The sequence below is a fragment of the Squalius cephalus genome (assembly GCF_949319135.1).
Source record: "Squalius cephalus genome assembly, chromosome: 1".
In the NCBI taxonomy this organism is placed as follows: Eukaryota; Metazoa; Chordata; class Actinopteri; order Cypriniformes; family Leuciscidae; genus Squalius; species Squalius cephalus.
In genome coordinates, this window is record NC_137122.1 from 59,922,760 (window position 1) to 59,941,572 (window position 18,813).

The 18,813-nt window shown below is 41.4% G+C and overlaps 1 protein-coding gene across 1 annotated transcript in view; it reads right to left on the minus strand.

The window, feature by feature from the left end:
• Positions 1-18,813, minus strand: part of bahcc1a (BAH domain and coiled-coil containing 1a) — a 125,746-nt gene that overhangs the window by 39,119 nt on the left and 67,814 nt on the right. Inside the window, exons 4-9 of the mRNA XM_079885228.1 lie at positions 12,779-12,904; positions 10,417-12,597; positions 9,408-9,522; positions 9,109-9,314; positions 7,616-7,771; positions 619-863 (exon numbers count right to left, since the gene is read on the minus strand). Coding sequence (XP_079741354.1) covers positions 619-863; positions 7,616-7,771; positions 9,109-9,314; positions 9,408-9,522; positions 10,417-12,597; positions 12,779-12,904 — 3,029 coding nt within the window. The remainder of the gene's footprint in view (positions 1-618; positions 864-7,615; positions 7,772-9,108; positions 9,315-9,407; positions 9,523-10,416; positions 12,598-12,778; positions 12,905-18,813) is intronic.

An 18,813-nucleotide genomic window follows, 5' to 3' on the forward strand; every position in this document is an offset into this window, starting at 1 on the left:
AAATATTTTGCAATAAGACTAAATGTGAACGATATCTACATTTTGTTTTTAACCTTATTGGATTCGAAATTAGGAATCGATAAGAGTCAGAATCGATAAGCAGAATTGAAATTGGAATCGGAATCTTTACAAAGACAAATTAAGAAATTAGGTTTACTTAATTATTCAGTAAAACAATCTGTTATTGTGAATATTATTGTTACTTGTTCATCATTGTGTCAGTGTTTTATTCGCTGACTTTAGCTAGCTTCTTTGCACGAAGAACAACGTAGTGATGAAATGGCTCATAAGGTAATAAAAACATAACGGTTCATTATGTAAGGTCTTTATACACCACTGAAAACATAGTTATGAATATGATATTGTATTTCTGTCAACAGATCCTCCTAAATATTACACAATGCACCTTTAAAATTCAAAATGATACCCAAGCCTAGCTATACGAGGGGTAGTGTGTACCTGGCTGTGGTTGACTCTGGCTCTCTAATTAAATGTTTTGCAATAAGACTAAATGTGAACTATATCTGAGTTTTTTTTTTTAATCTTTTAACCTAATCATTAAAATTCAAACGATCCCCAAACCTAGCTCTATGAGGGGTTGTGTGTGTGTGTGTGTACCTGGCTGTGGTCGACTCTGTTTCTCTGCTGTAGCTCTGTGGTGTTTGCAGCTCTGTGTGATGGAGGTGGTGGCGTGTGATGGCTCGGGTGTTGCTGATGCTGAAGCTGCTGGTGTTGCTGGAGAGCGTAAAGCTCCTGTTGGCGTAGAAACTGCGAGCGAGGATACACAGCGGGATGCTGCATGTGGGAATGGGCCCCTCGGGCCCTGTAGACCGGGGGCCACAGGCCAGACTGCTCCATCACATCTAAGCAGAGAAACACAAGTGTTAGTCTTATCATAAGTCTTAAGTTAAGATCTGACCAGTTAATTTAGGATTTTTCACAAATTCGTATTACAGAAGCAAATCTTAAATTAATTTAGGATTCTTATTCTATCTTATAAAATCTCATCATATCTGTAGTTAGGAAATCTTAAACCCCTCCATCGAGTTTGGTAATCAACTCTCAGGTCTGTTACCAAGCAACCAACAACACGCAAACAGCTGCTGTGAAGTAAAACGGAAAAACTGGAGAATGGAGAAATAAAATAAGTGAATTCATTAATTCATTAAGTGAATTTTTGATAAGCTTGGTAGAAAGGGCAAAGCCTAATCCTTTTATTTCATATTAGTCTGTAATTAGTCAAACAAAGTCTTTCCCTCATCAAACATCGCTGTTTTTCATCTTGTATCATTGAATAAATGTGGCGTCATTCTCAGACAGGGCTATTATTATGTGATTTTTACGGTTGGCTTTCAAATACTTGGGGTTGGACACCATTGGGGTTGTCCTAAAGTTAAGACCGGTTTTATGATTTTTTTTTGTGGAGTTAGGATGCTTCTGTAATACCCTTTTTCTATTCGTAGTTAAGATAAGATTTTGCACTTAAGAAATGTAATTTTGTAATAGCTTTTGTCCTAAATGAGGTCCTAACTGAAATTGCCATGGTTACCAAACAGATAAGATAGGATTATAAAATTAGGGTCTTTCTGTGATGCGCCCCCAGAATCTTAATATATGGGTCTCACTTAGAGTTTTTACAGGTACAGGATAGTTTTAAAAGTATTCAAGAAGATTTTAATGATTTAAATCTAGTCTTGAATAGCACAAAAACAAAGGTAATGTGATTTGGAAAGAACCATCTGTGGAACCATCAATAAAGATATTCACAGATATTATTAGGAATGAAATCAAACAACCCTTCCCTTAGTTGCTGGTTAGTGGCTCCAGACTTGGATGAATTCTAGACAGACTTTTGGTTTTAGCCGTGAGTTAAAGGAGAACTCCGGTCAATTTTAACATTGCGCTCATTTTTTTGTACATTTGGAGTGCTGTCAATACAGAGAACAACGACAAAAATCGGTGTTGCCTACACCGAGTTATTCTATTTTTAAAATTTGCACCCTGTTGACTTCAATGGGGCAAGTTTGAAACCTGCTTTTAGCCTCTTAACATCCTTGATGTGTCATTACAAGTGCACAGAAAATGTGAGTGATTCCTTCAGAGTGAACACGAGTGAATGATGTTATTTAAGCCAGCGCAAATACCTGTGTTTACATCCTGTTTTCGGTTGAAGTCCAAAGTAGTCGATTGCCGAGTTCACGCGCGTGATCATAGGTAACTAAACCTATGCGCGTGAACTCGGCAATCGACTACTTTGGACTTCAACCGAAAACAGGATGTAAACACAGGTATTTGCGCTGGCTTAAATAACATCATTCACTCGTGTTCACTCTGAAGGAATCACTCACATTTTCTGTGCACTTGTAATGACACATCAAGGATGTTAAGAGGCTAAAAGCAGGTTTAAAACTTGCCCCATTGAAGTCAACAGGGTGCAAATTTTTAAAATAGAATAACTCGGTGTAGGCAACACCAATTTTTGTCGTTGTTCTCTGTATTGACAGCACTCCAAATGTACAAAAAAATGAGCTCAATGTTAAAATTGACCGGAGTTCTCCTTTAATGCTTTTCTGTTATCGAAATGTTAGTTTGTTGGAGTCCTTGTGACACAAAAAGGACTAGGGAGGTAGAATGCCTTAATGAAATAAAACAATAACTACAAAAACCATACTTTAGGTTTGGATTCTTTAATGTTGGATGGTCTGATTTCAACCAATCAACCAGCCAACCAACCAATCAACCAGCCAACCAGCCAACCAACCAACCAACCAACCAACCAACCAACCAGCCAATCAACCAACCAACCAGCCAACCAACCAGCCAACCAACCAACCAACAAACCAGCCAACCAACCAGCCAGCCAACCAACCAACCAACCAACCAACCAACCAACCAACCAACCAACCAACCAACCAACCAACCAACCAACCAGCCAACCAATCAACCAGCCAACCAACCAACCTACCAACCAACAATCCAGCCAACCAACCAACCAACCAACCAACCAACCAACCAACCAGCCAGCCAGCCAGCCAATCAACCAACTAGCCAATCATCCAACCAGCCAATCAACCAATTAACCAACCAACCAACCAACCAGCCAACCAATCAATCAATCAACCAGCCAGTCAACAAACCAGCCAACCAACCAACCAGCCAATCAACCAACCAGCCAATCAACCAACCAACCAGCCAAACAACAAACCAGCCAATCAACCAACCAGCCAACTAGCCAATCAACCAACCAGCCAATCAACCAACCAGCCAACCAACCAACCAACCAACCAGCCAACCAACCAATCAATCAACCAGCCAGCCAACCAATCAACCAGCCAACCAGCCAAACAACAAACCAGCCAATCAACCAACCAGCCAATCAACCAACTAGCCAATCAACCAACCAGCCAATCAACCAACCAACCAACCAACCAGCCAACCAATCAATCAATCAACCAGCCAGCCAGCCAACCAATCAACCAGCCAACCAACCAACAAACCAGCCAACCAACCAAAAAACAAACAAACAAAAAAACACAATGTTTTTTTTGAAGAATGTAAAAAATAAATAAATAATGTTGATTACTAAACAGTTTTGGTTACCACTGACTTCCACTGTATGGACAAAAAATATATCTTTTATGTTCCACAAAAGAGAGAAATGCATACAGGTTTGGAACAAACATGAGGGTGAGTAAATGATGACAGAATTTTTGGGTGAATTATCATTTATATTTCAAAAATTCAATGTCACTCAAAGTATTAAAACGAACTAAAATAAATAAATACATATAAGTAACTGGCCAACACTGAGTTCAAGAGAGACCCACATCAACCAGCAGTCCCACGCTCTTTTTGGTGTCTTGCTCCCTGTTCACCACTTTCGTTTTCTCACACTTAACTGCATTCCTCCCTCAATTTTTCTCACACTAGATGTCTCCAACACAAATGTGCAGCCTTGTGAGCACAGCATGATATATGCTTACAACAATAATAATTTGGTTAAAATAAAAGTCAACATAATGGAAGCAGTTCCCATTAGAATAAATATTACACAATCATTTGACAAACTAGATTCACTCCCTTTCCCTTGAAAAATCCCCTTCTCTGAAAACCACAGTGGGCCAATACTATAGCATGTAGTCTAGGCGACTTCTCAGTTCCCATGTCATGGATAAACTCCTGCCATTCCCCTGGCAGGAACAAAAAAAAAGAAAAAAAAAAGAAAGCCATCCGTGCACATCCACAGTGACACATCTTCAGCCTCCGCAAGTCAAATATGTTTTTCTAATTTTCCCATTTCACATAGTTTCATTAATGTGTGTGTTCAGCTTGATCCCACTCTCACCCATGCCTTGACACGTTACGGACCCTTGCTCTGGAACATTAACCCAGCTTAACTAATGTTTCCCGGGGGAAGGCTTTTGTGGATGCACTTCCCCTATGAGGTAATATTTCTGTGGAGAACACAAGGAAGTGTGCCTTCTAAGGGGCTGTTTACACGACACCGTTTTCAACTAAAAACGTAAAACTTTTATGCGTTTACACAACAATGGCGTTTTGGGCGCCTAAAAACACAAACTTTTGAAAACGGGTTTCAAAGTGCACGTTTTTGAAAACGATCTCCATGTAAACAGCAAAAAACGTGAATCTCTGAAGACGATGATGTCACGCACATGCGTATTACGTGTTCAGTCTATAGTGTTTCATCGCCATCTACTGGCCTGGCCACAGAATACAGGGTTTTTTCGCGGATCCGTGTGAACGAGGATCGTTTTGACAATGGTGTCGTCTATACACGGAAAACTCAAAGGAAAAACTTCTCTGTTTTAAGCACATTGTTGTCATGTAAACATACCCTAAGACATTAAAATAATTCGATTTCACAGCCTGTTTGCGGAGCAGAGGCCTGTGTAGACTTATAAGGCTAGGAGGCATTGTTACTTAAGCTTGTTTTGAGCACATATGGCAATAGCTTTGAGGGGGATGGTGAGAGCATCCTGACCCGGACCATGTGGGGGTGGAGCAGGTGGTCGACCGGAAACTGTTTGAGCGATTCAGTGCATCACTTGCATGCTTTCGCTCTTCTTAGCAATCTCATAGGCCATTATTCATAGCAGCTCTTAATCTTTATCTTAGAAAAAAGATATGGACATTTTTATATCCCTGATAACAGTAATCTCACTGCAAAAAATGCTTTTCTTACTTAGTTTTTTTGTCTTGTTTCCAGGCCAAATATCTAAAAAATCTTAAATCAAGATGCATTTACTTCAGTGGTAAAATGCCTTAAGATGTTATGTCTTGTATTCTGGGGAAATGAATACAAATGAAGAGAGTTTTTGCTTAAAGCAAGCTAAATTATCTGCCAATGGGGTGAGAAAAATAATCTTGTTTCTGTTTGAATTAATTTTACTTGTTTTTTTAAGCAAAAACTCCCTCGAAAAACAAAACAAAAAACAAAACACAAAAACACATTTTACTATTGAAGTAAATCTTGATTTAAAGTCCCCATGAAATCAAAATTGACCCTATTTACTTTGTTAGCGCATATTACTAGTCTTGTGGTGAACAATTAATCCGTGCAAGAAAATATTAAAAAAAAAATTTTTTTACCATGGTAATCTTTAATCAAAATCTGAAAATGCCCCTCCCCTCTGCATTGGAGGACCTTCTCTGATGACGTAGGTTTGAGGAATTGGTTTGGGCAACGCTTAACCACTCCCCTCAAACCGTTAGTCTGCTATGAGCAGAGATGGAGAGGAGGAGCGCTAGAGTAAAACCCTGCCCTCTGTTCAATATTCCGTTTCACTTGGAAATACGTCATAACACTGGAAAAAAGTCGTTTGCAACTTCCGGTTCACGGGGACTTTAAGATTTTTTAGATATTTGGACTGGAAACAAGACAAAAATCCATTTTTTTGCAGTGCACTGTAAAAAAAGCACATCCGTATTGTCTAGTTTACAGGACTTTGAGTCACAAATGCACTAAGATGTTTAAAGAAACAGAATTCTCCAAAATGCTGTTCCACACAGTCAAACAGTTGTCTGAAGAAAATAATTTCTAATTAAACAATATTACAGAATTTATTGGAAACTATTGTTTTGTCATTGCAGTCTGTATTTGTTGTGATGTTAAGAGCTAATCTTTTTCACATTTGTTGACTGTCAGAAGTCTGCGCGTCAAGTGTTTAGGACTATGTACAATCATCTATAAATATATAGCTATATAATATCTCTCTTATTCATTAGGATATTGCGCACACCTGAAGATTAGTCGGCTAGACTTTAAAGTCCCACTGAAGTGTCTTGAAACGCGCAGTTTTGTTTGATGCGTTGACGTAATTTCCACTGAAACAGGAGCTGAGGCGGGACATTTTGAATGGCTCCTCCCCCTTTTCAGACAGCCAATAGCATTTAGTTTCCCTCACAGACTGCGAGTCGTATTTGACGGCACCATGGAAGCGAATCCGAGCGCTGATGATACGCTGGATTCAATAGTAGACGTGAATAACTTCATTCTCAACCAACGTACAGTTGGAAAACGGGATAAAACTCGAGCGTTTGAGCAACCGAACACACACTCCCACCCATATTGCTCTGTGTGTCAACGGTGGCTTCGGCCAGGTGGTGTTTATAGCAGAAGGGGCGGAGCTTCAGATTCTAGAGAGCATTTGATTGGACAGAAGATGCGATGAGAAGCTGAAGTGATGTCATCAAAATCCCTGATCCATTTTTTTGAAAGTGGGAGACTGCAAGTTTTGAATGCTTATATCTCCTAAATGTGAATTTTGTCATTGTTTTGGAGCACACCAGCTTATTCATAACCTTAAGTCTAACATATTCATACTAAAAGCTAAAGAAAACTTACATTTTGATTTCAGGGGGCCTTTAAACAAGTCAATGTCCGCCTGTGAGTATTCAGAGCATGTTTCAGAAGTGTGCACACTACAGTGATAGGCTTGAGTCGTGTAGTGTGCACTTGGTATAAGTAAACACTTGAAATGGACATATAACCTTGAAACCTGAGTGGAAACACTGTTATAGAGCATAATTTGTCAGGCTCGACATCTTCAGGGGGGAACCCATGAGAGCCTCACAAAAAGAGTGAATGCTAAATCTGACAAATGGGTCATTCGCAGCAGGTCAAACAAATTGAGGATATGGAAGGGAAGGAGAATACACTGCAAAAATGCTTTTCTTACTTAGTATTTTTGTCTTGTTTCCAGTCCAAATATCTAAAAATTATTTAAATCAAGATGCATTTACTAGATGAGTAAAATGCCATACGATTTTATGTCCTGTTTTCCAGGGGAATTAATCAAAATTAAGTGAGTTTTTGCTTAAAACAAGCTAAATTATCTGCCAATGGGGTAAGAAAAATAATATTAATTCAAACAGAAACAAGATTATTGTTCTTACCCCATTGGCAGATCATTTCAAAATCACTTAATTTGTATTTATTTCCCCAGAAAACAAGACAAAATATCTTATGGCATTTTACTAGAGTAAATGCATCTTGATTGAAGATTTTTAGATATTTGGACTGGAAACAAGACAAAAATACTAAGTAAGAAAAGCATTTTTTTTGCAGTGATGTAGAAAACATCGTGGTACATACCGAGATGTGTGGCTGGGTGGGTGGCAGGCTCACTGGGCAGCACCACCAGCTGGGTGGAGGGGTCCTGGGGCAGGGGCAGGACCGGCTGAAGAGGGGCAGGCATGGCTGCCGAAAACCCAGGGGGGAGATTCTGATGGAGAGCAGTGTGGCCAATCCCTACAGACACACAAGACAACTTTTAGGATACAACAAAAGCCCTATTCGGATGGTAATTGTTTCTAATGTGGACGTCTGTAAAAAAAAAAAAAATTAAAAAAAAATAAAGGTTTGCATGGCACCTCAGTGCTAAACTCTTTATTGACGGTGGAGGAGCAAGTTTTGTGATCCCACGAACGTGATTGTTTGCTGTGTCATATGGAATAATATGAATACATTCGTATTTAATTTAATAATAGGAACATAATGTTCTATTTATTATTTAATTATTTAAATCTCTTTTTTTTTTAAATTGGAAACTAGATGCGAGTATACACTATATTTGAAATCTTGCATTTTATCTCAAAAGGATGTTATTTAAAAATAAATAAATATGGAAATTAGTGGAAACAAGTTAATGCAGCCTCTTATTTACATGAAGTAAAAATAAACCTGCTTGGTTTGTATTTTTTATGTTGTGTATAATAGCCTAAATATATTTTAAAAAATGATCATATATTGCTGCCACAATATCGGCCCACTTCAAATGTTTACATGTTTTTTTTACCTCTTTCACCTTTTTGTTCGCTGAGGTGGAGCTGTGATGAAATATCATTCTTGTAAATACTTTCCAGCTTAAAAGTATTTTAAAAATGCATGCAAATTACAGTGAAACAGTTATTGTACGGTGCTCGACAGTGATCAAAAATGATTTAAACCGTGAATTTTGAAGTGATCTCTTCTTGTAAACTCAGAGAAACTCGATGATTCGGATGGCAGTTAAATCACCACACGGTCTTGGTGTTTGTCAAAAAACAGTAGGTAATCCAGTCGGGGATTATTACGAGGGTGGAGGGAGAAAAACACTGATATTCTGGATTCATACGCCAATAAAATCACAGAATAACCCCTTTAAATGTTGAAAATACCTTCTGACCCCATGATAAACAATTACCAACCAAATAGGGCTAAAGTTGATTTGTTTTTTTAAACATGAAAGCATGTCTATTATATCAGTAATGCAGAAATTAACATTAGTGCATCAGAAAAAGCCAAATAAGGGAAAAAGTATGTATTTTCCCCATTTCAAGAGTCTCATTCTATTCTCAACATTACTCACCATAGGAGTGACTAACTTAACAACTTACTGAAGCTGGACTGTGACGCTATTTTCTTCTAGAAACAAACTTTGACTTTCCTGTTATCTCTGTAAAGCTGCTTTGAAACAATCTGTATTGTAAAAAAGCGCTATGAAGGTAACTTGACTTGACTTGAATTAGAGCAAAATAAGGGAAAAAGACGACTAAAATGTATTTTTCCAACTTCAACGGTCTCATTCTGTTCTCTACATTACTGACCATAGGAGTGACCGGTCATCCAGAGGGAGGGACTGCCTGTGCGTGGCATCCAGTGGTGGTGCGCAGAGTGTGTGTGCGCAGCCGGGTCTCCTAATTGGCTTGACTGCATTGAAGTGCCACCTGGCACCATGATATGCGAGGTGAGGTCACCATGGCAACTGTTGGAGGGATGGATGTGTGCAAATTCCACTCTTTCCTTGTTATCCCTGCAAAGCCAGATTGGAGACAGGTAAAAGGTCAGGGGTTGAGCAAATGTGACAAGTGAAAAAAAGAAGTGTGCGAGAGGGTTGATCATTCACCTGATAAACACGTCTCGCTCTCTCTCTAGGCACCGGTGGCCCATGTGCTCTACACTTGTCCTTTTCCTCTCCTCCTCTCCTGGTGAATCTGAAGGATACATGGAGCGTGGAGTGCCTACAAAATGGTTAATACATTTACATCAATGGCTACGTTTACATGCACAACTTTTGATTCAATCGGACTGAATTCATTCCGATTGATGAATCTGAATGCAGAGTTTACATGAACATTAAACATGTGATTCTCCTACATTGGTTTTTTGTTTGTTTTAAAGATTTAATATTTATCCATTTCTGGTCATAATTTGGAGACGATGAGCATATGAACCGTTGTGCCGTGCTGCTTATATTTATCACTCAGTAAAAACGGCCAGTCATCTGTGGATGAGAAGCCGAAAAAAGGACTGGTGGGATGTTGTCCTGCTTCACTTCACAGACGCTGAGTGAAAGGAGAATTATAGGATGACGGGACACTCATTTATATGACATTTAATTCAACAGGAAGAACTACTACGCCATTTCAATGTCATTGCACATGCCGATCCTTTCACTTTCCGTTTTCAATCCGATAAAGTGTTTACATGTTCTCTCGATCGGATTAGAAAAGGAAGAAACCACCCCTTTCAATCGGATCGAAATTTCATTCAGAACGAGAATGAAAAACGTTTATCTTTTTAACACATCTTTCTATCGATTACTAACGGATTATTTGGTTGCATGTAAACGTAGCCAGTGATTTTCTCTCATCTGCAACTCTCACTGTCATTGGCACTCTTGCATGCAAACAGCTGTCGAGCAGCCTTTCTCTACGGTGGCATGTGTGCTCTCTCTCTCTCTCTCTTTCAGGAGTGAGAGGGAAAAGCTGTTTCCACTTTGGGTCTTGGCGAGTTCTGCTATTTATTTTTAATCAGTGAAGTCTTCCAGAGATCATGAATAAACAAACTGCTCTGTTTCCCTGCCTGTTGTTTGTTTAGGAAGACCCTGACAGATCAAGAAAGGTCAAGCTTACCTTTCATGCTGGAGTGAACCCGCCCCTGTCGAGCGCTGGGATGGGTGCCTGATGCTTGGCATGGAGGGTCTCTCTGTCTGGCCACAGCAACTGCAATCCCAACCGGAGGCTGTCGCACCTCGCCCTCAACATGTGGGGCTTCTCCTATCTCTCGTCCACGTCCTCCGCAATCAGCTCGCTCGTTTTCATGGCCTTGGCCTTTCCTGGAGGGTAGGGTCTGCTTGCCGCCTTGAAGAGAGCAACTGGTGCCATTTGGCCCAGTTTTGAGGCTCCCAAGCCCTCCAAACGGGCTCTTCTGGGACAGTAGGAGAGGCTGCTGGTTGCTGTACTTCAGAAGGTTCTTCATAGCACTAGTCTCTCCCTGTGAGCTTGCGACCTCCTGCTGGTTTTGAGGAGGAGCTGGATGAACGGGCGGAGGAGGAGGGGGGCCCATTCCCGCTGTCTGGTGCTGCTGTTGTGTAGGCGGTCTGTTGTTGGTAGCTCCACTGTTAGGCTCCATGTACGCTTTGTGCTGGTTCTCTTCGGAGTGGATGTGATGAGGTTGCATGTCCCAATGCAGCACTGATGGCTGCTGATGCGGGTGATGGTGTGCACCGTTGTTGTAGCCGTAAGGAATTTCCATTTTTTGCTTCATCTCCTGGTTTCCATTAGCCTGGGCCATGTCTGCGCCAGGGGTATCCGGACCAGCCCTACTGTGCTGTTGGTGACGAATGCGGGCAACTTTCTGTCCATCTCGCTGCATGGAGCAGCTTCCATGTCCTCCTCCACCACCCATGTGCTGGGCCATGTTCTTCCCAGCAAGAGGTGAGGGAATGTTTGGAGGTCCAGAGTGTGAGCAGTCCCTGTAGGGCTGGGAACTGGTGTTGGATTGATTGGGTAAAGGATGGACAGCCTTTGTCTCTTGAGTCAGTGTAGATCTGTAGATGTCTGTTTCCATGCTGTTGATGCAGTCAGCACTGCGGGAGCGCACAGTCTGGTGTTGCTGGGAATGGCTCTGCTGTTGTTGTTGTTGTTGTTGCTGTTGTTGTTGCTGCTGTAGATGATGATGGTGGTTGTGGTTATGGTTATGCATCCAATCAGGGGCTTTTTCAGCTTTTCTGTAAGGATGCTGCTGCTGGGTTGGAGGTTGTTGCTGTTGCTGTTGTTTCCTGGGCCAGTTACCATGATGCCCCCCATTGCCAGCCTTTTCCATTGCCTTGTCCTTGACACCATTCCCTCCGCCGCCAACCCCCTGGCACTCAGAGCCGCCCATCTGGAAGGGGCCTCCGGTTTTCTCTCCAAGGTGGCTAACAGATGGTACAAACGTGGCTCCAGTCACTTTGGGGTCTCTGCAACCACCACTATTGATCCCTTTATCATGCAAGGAAGTATTTCCCATGGGGGCTGGCGGTGGAGGGCAGAAAAAGTCAGGGTGATGGTGTGAGTGGCGGTTGTGGTGTGCATGATGGGGGTGGCCAGGATGGAGCTGTAGACAATGGAAACCACCGGGATGCCCCCCTCCAGCAGCTGAAGCCATGGGTAGCGGAGGGGGCACTGAGTAGGACAAAGAATGGTGAAGTGCCTGACCTCGCTCAAGACAGTCCGTAGGAGTCTGTTCACTGATCCGCATCTCCCCACTTATTGCCTCTTTACCACAGCGCCCGTTAGTGCCTCCACCCAAATGTCTGTTTTGGACATTATTGGACCCTACATTACCTCTACCCACCCCATCCCCAATGCAAGAAGTCATGGAGCCCTTTGCCCCAGTCCCATGGTCCCCATTTTGCATCTTCCCATTGAGCAGACAGGCACTAAGAGGCTTTCCCATGCTTTGTGGATGCTCCTTGTACTCCATAGGTAGAGTGGCTTTGTGTCCCCTGGCATTCATCTCTTCCATAGTGACTGGATGTTGTGGGTGGAGCTGGGGTTGATGGGAGTGATGATGGGGTAGTTGGTGGTGATGGCGGTCTTTAGAATCATGTTTACTACTAGACCTGTCTTTATCCTTTGCAGCTGGAACCACACCTCTGTCTAAGCTAGGCTCTTTAAGGCCCTTGTGTAGGATCACCCCACTCCCTGCATCCCTGTCCCTGCTGCAGGAGCCCTGGGGTTGTCCTGATCCTGCCCTTGACATGGGCTGGATGTTGTGATTGGCTGATATGAGTGGGGGCTGGGACGGGAGGCTTCGTAAATAGAAGTTCTCTGTGAAACAGATTGGATATGGCTGTTAATCATTTAAATTAGTGCTCTTATGCTTTCCTTTAGGGTCAATTTATGGAATTATGTTGGAACTATCATATTTGGAGACTAAACAAAGAGAAGTTGAGTTGCAGAAAGGTAGAAGTTTTATGAAATTGCCCACAAAAAAAGTAATTTTGCCCACCTTTTTGTGTATCATAAAAACGGTGCTGTCCATAGAGGACCCCGCTGTTGGCATGGTGATCCAAATGGCTTATGGGAAGAAATGTGTGGGCTAGACTCCCTGAGAAGCGAGGATACCCTGGGACTGCTGTTGGGAAAAAAAAAGAGGGTGTGAACATCAGTGGAAAGGTCCAGAGATAAAATGAGAGAAATAAAGGCTGAGAGAATTGTAGACATAGCAAAAGAAGAAGTGAAAGTAAGAGAGTGAGAGTGATATGGAGAGAGAGCAATAAGGGAAGGAAATCTCTGATAACAAGACAATCATCATTGAGCCACATTTCTATTTGGCCGTAAGCGTTTTGGTCCAGATCTAATCCCCCTGTTCCAATGCAGCTGGTGTTCCATATTCACCAATAACCACAGGCTTTGGATGTCATATTTGCCATTCCTATTTGGGTTTCCAAAGCAAACAAGGCGAAGAGTTCTGTCTAGGGAAGTGAAGTAATGGATGAATTTTGTCTCCTGAACATATGGTTCACACTGTGCAAATCTCACCAAGTTCCCAGTGCTGAGTTAAGAGATAACACAGTAAAACAATAAGCAAAGAGTCCTCACAGCAGAACATGTGGAGATTTAAGAAAGAGGCCAAAGATCAACTTTACTTCAGCTGTCTCAACTCTCCAAAGTCTGCCACTAACATAACAAAGCCATGAGGACAGAATTTACAGGAAAACCAAATACCTTTTAAGCATAAGCCTTTGAAGCTTAGCAAAGGCAAGACGACAATCCTGTAACCTTTAAATATGTGATAAATGTTAGCCTTGTGACTTTCTGAGACAATTACAGTGCTCTGATTGATTATGACTTTTAAACTACTTATAACAGAGTGATGTATGAGTACATTACATTACTAAGAAACAGAAAATATTTTCCTGTCCACCAAAAACAGTTAACCTGCTTCAACCTGGATGGTATTATGTTTATATTGGAAGGTGGGGGTAATGTGATAATTACCAGAGCCTCAGTTATTTGGCTGCTATGATATAATTTTAGATACCAGTGGACAGGTGGGACAAAAGACATGGAGCTGATCAGGCCCACTCATTTTTTACTAAATAATAAAAATAAAAAATAAACTCTATTTCTAATTTCTCTACATTTCTCTAATTTATTACATTTATTTTTCTACATTTCAGCAAACATAATTTATGGATAAAGCAGTGGAAGAGAAGTGAAATTACAAACAAGCAAAGTATACTTTTGATGGTCCCTTCTGGTCATTTTATTTTCTACTTAAAAGGAAATGTAGAGAAATTTTAAAGGTTTTTTTTTTCTCTCTCTCTCATTTGTGTTTATATCTGAACTATAAACTTTATCCCAGTACTTCTGTGATAATATTAATTATTGTAACAGAAATGATACAGTGGTTGAAATTACTGTTTAATATTTCAATGTTGTCAAAGCTTTGATGGATATAGCCGAATTGATGTCGTTTAGGAACAAAAATGGCGTGGGTGTTTGAACTGAGATTGCAATATTTTAATGATTAATCGTGCAGATCTATTATGCAGGCTTGGAACGATACGAGTAAACGATTACAGAATTTACATTTCTGCGTAAACTATCCCTATTATGCAATTCTGATTAAAGAATATAAAAACGCTTCCAATCATATGGAGGCTTTGTTTTTGAGGAAGGTGATAATTGCAAGCTCCTTTTTTTATTCCCACTGCCCGTCAGCATTAATAAACACACTCATTTATGCCAATTCATTTGAGAATGGGAAAAAATAAGGCCCCCTTTAAACAATACATTTCTTCTGTGGGTTATGCAAAAGTGTGATACAAGCTTGCGTTATGCAAATCAGTCTTCAGCTGTTTCTGTGTTTTCTTTGTGTTTCTATGTGTGACACTTGGCAACGTAATCCCGTTTCACAGTGACGTCTGGCTGGGCCCGATAGTGGCTGGTTGCCTCTCAGGGCACGTGAGCGGCACCGCTGGGCATTGCACTGCACATTCAGCCGTTAATCTGGGCAGGACAAGGGAAGGTGCTGTGCCAGCGGGCTAGACGAGGAAGGTTTTACTGCTTAGTGCTGACATTAATGCTGCTAACACTATTGCACTCACAGACACGGCAGCTGTCTGAAGTGATTGACACCAGCTCACTCAGCACATGCAGAACTGTTATTATCTGAGCAAGATGCTGCTGCAGCTCACTGTCTGATATTGACTTTTCTCCAAATCAGCGAAAAAGAAGAGGCTCACTGCACATAAACAGCACATAAAGAACATACCAGGACCATAATACACTTGAAAAACCATATAATTGGTTTTGCCATAGAACGGTGCCTTGAATTTATGACAGGTTCAGTCCCCTTGCAGCAACCTGAGATTAAACGCCTTGCTCACGGATCTAATGGTGACCAAACGGTGATCGCTTAAGGCTGTTGACTCTTGAATTAAAGATGTCAAATTAAAAATGGAATCTGAGGAAGTAGATAGTTATAAGATTGAATTTAGGCTTTTATTTAAATATAAACGTCAGCGAACATACACAGAAGCTCAACCATACTTGTTTGATGCACAAGAACAATGAGAATGAGCCTCACTGGTTCTTGTCGAAGCTCAAACTTGCTGCGTAACACGAGAATGAACCTCATTGGTTCTTGCTGAAGCTCAAACGTGCTGCGTAACACGAGAATGAACCTCATTGGTTCTTACAGAAGCTCAAACGTGATGTGTAACACAAGAATGAACCTCATTGGTTCTTACAGAAGCTCAAACGTGATGTGTAACACAAGAATGAACCTCATTGGTTCTTACAGAAGCTCAAACGTGCTGCGTAACACGAGAATGAACCTCATTGGTTCTTGCAGAAGCTCAAACGTGCTGCGTAACACGAGAATGAACCTCATTGGTTCTTGCTGAAGCTCAAACGTGCTGCGTAACACGAGAATGAACCTCATTGGTTCTTACAGAAGCTCAAACGTGCTGCGTAACACGAGAATGAACCTCATTGGTTCTTACAGAAGCTCAAACGTGATGTGTAACACAAGAATGAACCTCATTGGTTCTTGCTGAAGCTCAAACGTGATGTGTAACACAAGAATGAACCTCATTGGTTCTTGCTGAAGCTCAAACGTGATGTGTAACACAAGAATGAACCTCATTGGTTCTTACAGAAGCTCAAACGTGATGTGTAACACAAGAATGAACCTCATTGGTTCTTACAGAAGCTCAAACGTGCTGCGTAACACGAGAATGAACCTCATTGGTTCTTGCTGAAGCTCAAACGTGCTGCGTAACACGAGAATGAACCTCATTGGTTCTTACAGAAGCTCAAACGTGCTGCGTAACACGAGAATGAACCTCATTGGTTCTTACAGAAGCTCAAACGTGCTGCGTAACACGAGAATGAACCTCATTGGTTCTTACAGAAGCTCAAACGTGATGTGTAACACAAGAATGAACCTCATTGGTTCTTGCTGAAGCTCAAACGTGATGTGTAACACAAGAATGAACCTCATTGGTTCTTACAGAAGCTCAAACGTGATGTGTAACACAAGAATGAACCTCATTGGTTCTTGCTGAAGCTCAAACGTGATGTGTAACACAAGAATGAACCTCATTGGTTCTTGCTGAAGCTCAAACGTGCTGCGTAACACGAGAATGAACCTCATTGGTTCTTACAGAAGCTCAAACGTGATGCGTAACAAGAATGAACCTCATTGGTTCTTACAGAAGCTCAAACGTGATGTGTAACACAAGAATGAACCTCATTGGTTCTTGCTGAAGCTCAAACGTGATGTGTAACACAAGAATGAACCTCATTGGTTCTTGCTGAAGCTCAAACGTGATGTGTAACACAAGAATGAACCTCATTGGTTCTTACAGAAGCTCAAACGTGATGTGTAACACAAGAATGAACCTCATTGGTTCTTACAGAAGCTCAAACGTGCTGCGTAACACGAGAATGAACCTCATTGGTTCTTGCTGAAGCTCAAACGTGCTGCGTAACACGAGAATGAACCTCATTGGTTCTTACAGAAGCTCAAACGTGCTGCGTAACACGAGAATGAACCTCATTGGTTCTTACAGAAGCTCAAACGTGCTGCGTAACACGAGAATGAACCTCATTGGTTCTTACAGAAGCTCAAACGTGCTGTGTAACACAAGAATGAACCTCATTGGTTCTTGCTGAAGCTCAAACGTGATGTGTAACACAAGAATGAACCTCATTGGTTCTTACAGAAGCTCAAACGTGATGTGTAACACAAGAATGAACCTCATTGGTTCTTGCTGAAGCTCAAACGTGATGTGTAACACAAGAATGAACCTCATTGGTTCTTGCTGAAGCTCAAACGTGCTGCGTAACACGAGAATGAACCTCATTGGTTCTTACAGAAGCTCAAACGTGATGCGTAACAAGAATGAACCTCATTGGTTCTTGCTGAAGCTCAAACGTGATGCGTAACACGAGAATGAACCTCATTGGTTCTTGCTGAAGCTCAAACGTGCTGCGTAACACGAGAATGAACCTCATTGGTTCTTACAGAAGCTCAAACGTGATGCGTAACACAAGAATGAACCTCATTGGTTCTTGCTGAAGCTCAAACGTGCTGCGTAACACGAGAATGAACCTCATTGGTTCTTACAGAAGCTCAAACGTGCTGCGTAACACAAGAATGAACCTCATTGGTTCTTACAGAAGCTCAAACGTGCTGCGTAACACGAGAATGAACCTCATTGGTTCTTACAGAAGCTCAAACGTGATGCGTAACACAAGAATGAACCTCATTGGTTCTTACAGAAGCTCAAACGTGCTGCGTAACACAAGAATGAACCTCATTGGTTCTTGCTGAAGCTCAAACGTGCTGCGTAACATGAGAATGAACCTCATTGGTTCTTGCTGAAGCTCAAACGTGCTGCGTAACACGAGAATGAACCTCATTGGTTCTTGATGAAGCTCAAACGTGCTGCGTAACATGAGAATGAACCTCATTGGTTCTTGCTGAAGCTCAAACGTGCTGCGTAACACGAGAATGAACCTCATTGGTTCTTACAGAAGCTCAAATGTGCTGCGTAACACGAGAATGAACCTCATTGGTTCTTGATGAAGCTCAAACGTGCTGCGTAACATGAGAATGAACCTCACTGGTTCTTGCTGAAACTCAAAATAGTAGTTGTGTAGACTGTCATTGGAGGGACGGAAATCTTTCACATTTAATTACGAATATCGTCATTTGTGTTTCGAAGATTAACGAAAGTTTTAAAGGTTTGGAACAACATTTTTTGGGTGAACTAACCATTTAATTATTTTGAGTGTTGAACTTTGTGATTGTGCTGAATTTCTATAAAGTTACAATTCAGTAAATCCTGTCATTCCAGTTCAAATTTGACCTTAACAGCCTGTGGGTTGTGGCCTTTTAAAACCAGTTAAAAGATCACTATCATATGAGCTAATTCCCAGACAAATAACGCTGACTCTTTGAAGAGAGCTGGGAACTTCTGCAAATGCTAAATGGTACACGATTCGCACATTCCTGTTAATCCTATCTCTCAATCTACTTGTTCACGTGGACAGCCAATCGTTCTCCCAGCGTCTGCACATGACAGCGCATACAAGCGTATGCATCTGTAAATAGCCCAGAGTAAATTGTTTAAGGAGAGACAGAGAGGGGCAGATAAAGCTGCCTGTCGAGATTGCAAATTGAGAAGAAGTGACAGACTAGTACAGAAATGGCAGAGGGTGAAGAGGAAGACAGGAGGATGGGAGGAGGTGAATGGTATTTGTCAGGACTGCTAATTGAAAGGAAGTGATGGAGGAGGGGGAGGAGGGGGGTCTTCAACAGACAGAGAAAAGACATGATTGGATTGAGAGAGATGAAACAAGTGAAGCATGAGGGCTATAAAGAGACAGAACCAGCATCAGGGTGCCTGAGCATGGGGTTCCCCAATGAAAATTGCTTCATACTGGATTTCCAAAAGAGTTTTAAACCAGGAGTCGCTAACCTTAGACAACATCTGCAACCATAATTTATATAAGATACACATCTTA